At 43.3% G+C, this 4,415-nt stretch overlaps 1 protein-coding gene across 1 annotated transcript; it reads right to left on the bottom strand.

The window, feature by feature from the left end:
- Positions 1-208: 208 nt before the first annotated feature.
- Positions 209-1,654, bottom strand: LOC123963759 (protein furry homolog). Its single transcript, XM_046040802.1, has 3 exons — positions 1,586-1,654; positions 317-510; positions 209-250 (listed from the first exon to the last, which is right to left on the bottom strand). Exons 1-3 carry the CDS (start codon positions 1,641-1,643, stop codon positions 209-211), a joined length of 294 nt encoding a protein of 97 aa, XP_045896758.1. The 5' UTR covers positions 1,644-1,654.
- Positions 1,655-4,415: the final 2,761 nt, after the last annotated feature.

Below are 4,415 nucleotides of genomic sequence, written 5' to 3'. Positions count from 1 at the left end.
TTCTAAAAAGGATGAGGGCTTTCAAATTTAGGACAGAAGAGTCTTTACACCGTGTGATTATAAAGAAAAGAGGTTAAGATATTCATCTTGGTCTGTCTTGTGGAGTCTGCATGTTTTACCAGCAGTGAGGCACATTGCTGGCATAACTTCCCCTCCACAAAAAAAGATTAGTCAACATATACTGTCATAAAAAGCCACTCTAACACAATCAGATATAGTTCAGAAATGTATTCCTAAATGATGCTGTAACCTGAGAGAGAGATGAGATGAGAAATAGAGACAAAACAAGATGAGATATTGATGCAAGGTCACTCACCAGGGGTTCGGCCATGATGATGCGAATCTTGCGTTCAGAGAGCAAGGTGAAGTTGGCAAACAAGCTTTTTAGGACAAACTCGCCCGGCTTACTCTCGGGGTCCACGTTGACAGGCGCCATGATGACAGGACCCTTCCTCTCTCCCAAGGTTCCACTGACGGGCGGGAGGGGTGGCTTCAGTCCCACTGGAGAGGCTGCGGAGTCAGGACAGGTTGGTTAAGTCTAAAGCAGGGCTTCTCAAAGTTCATGTACTGACACCTCTTATGTTTTTCTCACATATAGTTATACATTCTTTATGACCACGATGACGTATCCCAGCATTGCAGAGAAACAGCTGAGACACAGACCCTCACCCTCATTTGTCCGTGTCAGAATAACATAATTTTGTTATTTCTTTCTGTAAAGATAAAACTCCTCAGCCGTGAGTAATTTATGTTATGAGTGTGTGTCCATGTGTGACAGGGTACAATTTCCAGGCACACAGATGGAGACGCACACACACACACACTTACTGGGCATTTTCATTTCTCCCTTCTGATTACATCAGATTGTCCACTATTAATTCTTGCAAGGTGTAATGATAATAAACGGACAGGAAAAAAAATAGAAAGGGAGTTGGTGGACTCTAGAAGGGGTTTGAGCCAGAGACAGACAACAGACAGAGAGACAGGTATAAGGAGGGAGAGAGCATTTCCTGTCATGCGTCTATAAGTATTGACATACCCTTAAAATAGAACAATTCATTACTCAAGAAACATGGCGTCAGTGACTGTGCACTATACGATATAAAGCAAGACTTTGTGGAAAACATGCATGTTGCATCATGGACTGTTCATAGGTCAACCAGTTAACAAAAAAACCCAAGCACACACTTAAAGTAGAGTATTAGCGGCAGCAACAGCAACCAACAAAGGAGGCTTGTGTGACTGGAGCTAATTTGCAGGTTTGACTCCCTGAACATGCTGAGAAGCACAAAGTGCATAATATACTCTTTCCTACAAGGCGAAACAAAGCAACAATTCACCAGATCAGGTCCCAGAAGTGGCTAGTGTGTGTGAGAACAACTCTGTCAGGTCTAACTGACCTTTCATGACCACGTGACCTGACCTCACTGGAGAGGTGAGATGTAAATACTAATTCCCGGGCAGGACAGGCCCCCCAGGCCTCATAGACAGCAACCTGTTTGTGTGAAACCCGATCACTCCAATGGTGCAAACATATGTGCACATTAACACACACACACACACACACACACCCCTGCACGCTTACCAAGGCCCTTGATGAAGCTAATGACACTATGCCTGCTCCATTTAGTTGGCACTTCCATGGTGCAGACAGCCACACAGAAAGAAAAGGATGGGTAGAGGTGGGTCAAATAGGCAGAAACAGTTGAATGGAGGAGGAATGGGACACTGGGAGAGGGTATGGGTTAGCTGAGTAGTTTAAAAGATGTAAAATACAGCTCCCATGATTGAAAAATGTAATTCCTTGCAGGAGATTTAGGGCACAGAAGGTTTTATAATCCAACTATTCCACCATGACAGTAACTACAGACATGAGAGTAATGTCTGGCTTAGGCACTGGGCAGGTTTAACCAAAGCTAAAAGTGTGAAGCTCCATCCTTCAGAAAATGACGCAGGTAAATTGAAAAGACGTGTGTCTGAGGTGAGAAAGGGAAATCTCATGACAGTTGTATCCGACATTCAATCCAAATGATACAGAAATATTTGCTGTATCCACAGACCGGAAGAGCCATAGCGAGAGTAAAACTGCCCAAGTGAAGACGCCTCAGGAGATGTTGCAATCACAGAGGAAGCGATGGTGTAAGCGCGTCTTCTCAAAACAGAAGAGACAACCAACTTATTCCGTCTTGAGTGAACTCTACGAAGACTGGTCTAGAGGTATTTCTACTGTACTGCTCCAGCAGAGTCCTGGTTAGATCAGACGCTGCGTAGGGCCCCATGCTTGAGAGCTATATGAGCCAACAGAACAACTATCAGTTTCTACTTTAGCTTCTGCTCCACGTCCGGCCTGTCATCAATTCTCTGTACGACAGCTCCTGTGACCTTGGAATCCTTGCATGGGAAAAGTTGTGTTGAAACAAAGTGCTTCTTTCAGAGTGGTTTTGTGGCTGTCCTTTAGTTGTCAGTAGCAGTTAAGTAAAGTCTGCTCCTTGTGGAGATCTGACCAGATGAGTTGGGTTGGAATTTCAACACTGCCCCGAGAGAGCGGCGAGGGGAGGAGGGAGGCGCTATATATAGACCACTGGAGGTCACTCTCTTACATACCCACCACTCCCACTGACCCCTACTCATAAATGCACACAGGCATGCTCACAGATACACAAACACGCATACAGAAAGACACACATGTACAGATGTACGCTGCAATTTTCTGGGGCAGACAGTGACAAATCAGGAGAAGTAAGTAATGTGATTAAACGACAAAGCAAATGGCACTGATCTAATTTAGTGAATACATGATTGACGCCAAAGCTCCTCAGTGACATGAGCTGAAGGTGTGTTTGTTTGTGTGTGTGTGTGTGTGTGTGTGTCAGAATGGGTACATGAGTGTGTGTGTGTGTGTGCGTGTGTGTGTTGGGTCTCATGCGTGGGGAAACAAGAAGAGAGCAGGAAGACGTAAAGGTGTCCGATAGAGCTGACAATATAACCAGAGCACTTCCTGGGACCTTCATAGATATTTGCATAACTCAGCATTTTAAAAGGTGAATCAGCAGAAACCTGCTATGTCTAGTCAACACAAGTCCACATTTTATGTACTAAAAGATTTATTAAACATATTGTGCGAGGAAACGGCAAGAAAAACAGAGTGAGATGCCAAGGAGACAGAGAAAGAGAAAGAAGCAGAGTAAGACAGAAGAGATGGAGCGGCTGTATAGAGAGCAGAGCTGCAATGATTATTCGATTAAGCAAAAATCAATCAGCAACTACTTTGATAAGAACTGTTTTAGTGATTTTTTAAACAAAATGGCACGCATTCACTGATTCCAGCTTCTCAAATGTGAGGATTTGATGCTTTTCTTTGATAGTAAACTGAATATCTTTGGAGTTTGGATCGCTGGTTGGACAAAATAAGACAGTTTAAAACATCAATTTGGACTGTGGGGAAATTGTAACCAGCCCTTTTCACTATTTTCTGACATTTTACAGACAACATTAATTGACTGAAAAAAGAGTTGGTATGTTAAACAATAATAACAGACATAGTCGTTGCAGGGCTAATAAAGAGACGACTTATATCTAGATTCAGGTTTACCTCCATTACATCATACCAACATGACACACATGTACGCACCCTGAGGCATTAGGAACACATGCTATACAACATTAGCTGTCATATAGAGGTTGAGCTTAAGGCCAAGATGTTTTCTTGGCTTGTAAAAAAGATAAATCAATCCTCTACTGCTTGTAAATTCTGCTGGCAGTGTCTAAGCAAAGTGGACTGGGATGAGTTACTTTTAAAAGCACAGACAATTACCACAAACGCACATCAACTGCCCTGGACAAGACCTAGCAGAACCAAACCTGTACGTTGTCAGAGGAGGCAGATGACAAACTCTCATTGCGTGTGATTAAGATAGTCTGGCATTTTCATTGTGTCACTGCCGGCTGCATTTTAACTGACGGACCCTTAGTTAGTTAGTTATGAGAGAGCAACAAAGCTAAACGTGTATGCTTGAATCACAGGTATATTCACATATACAATTGAGTTTGACATGTAGCTGAAAAATATAAATAAAGTTTTCTTATTATTCTTTCAGGTGTTTCCCATGGGCTCGCTATACCAGATCATCTATTCCTATCTCGCTGGGAAACCGGGCCCCATGGAGCACTGATGATCCGAATATTTGATTTGGCACCGCATGCCCTTCCTGACGCAACCCTCCCCATTGATCTAGGTTTGGAAACGGCAATTAGAAATGCACTGGCATGTGCATCTCCAGGGGACAGGAGGAGGCGGGGATTGAACCGCCAACCTGTGACCCGCTCAATCACCTTAGCCACAGCCACCCCCTCGAAAAATAAATTAATAATTTAAGAATTAAGTATAATTAAAAATATAGGCCTCCTCTACTGAC

This window comes from Micropterus dolomieu, linkage group LG23 (assembly GCF_021292245.1).
Source record: "Micropterus dolomieu isolate WLL.071019.BEF.003 ecotype Adirondacks linkage group LG23, ASM2129224v1, whole genome shotgun sequence".
NCBI classification, from domain to species: domain Eukaryota; kingdom Metazoa; phylum Chordata; class Actinopteri; order Centrarchiformes; family Centrarchidae; genus Micropterus; species Micropterus dolomieu.
This window is presented reverse-complemented; position numbering and strand designations above follow the sequence as displayed.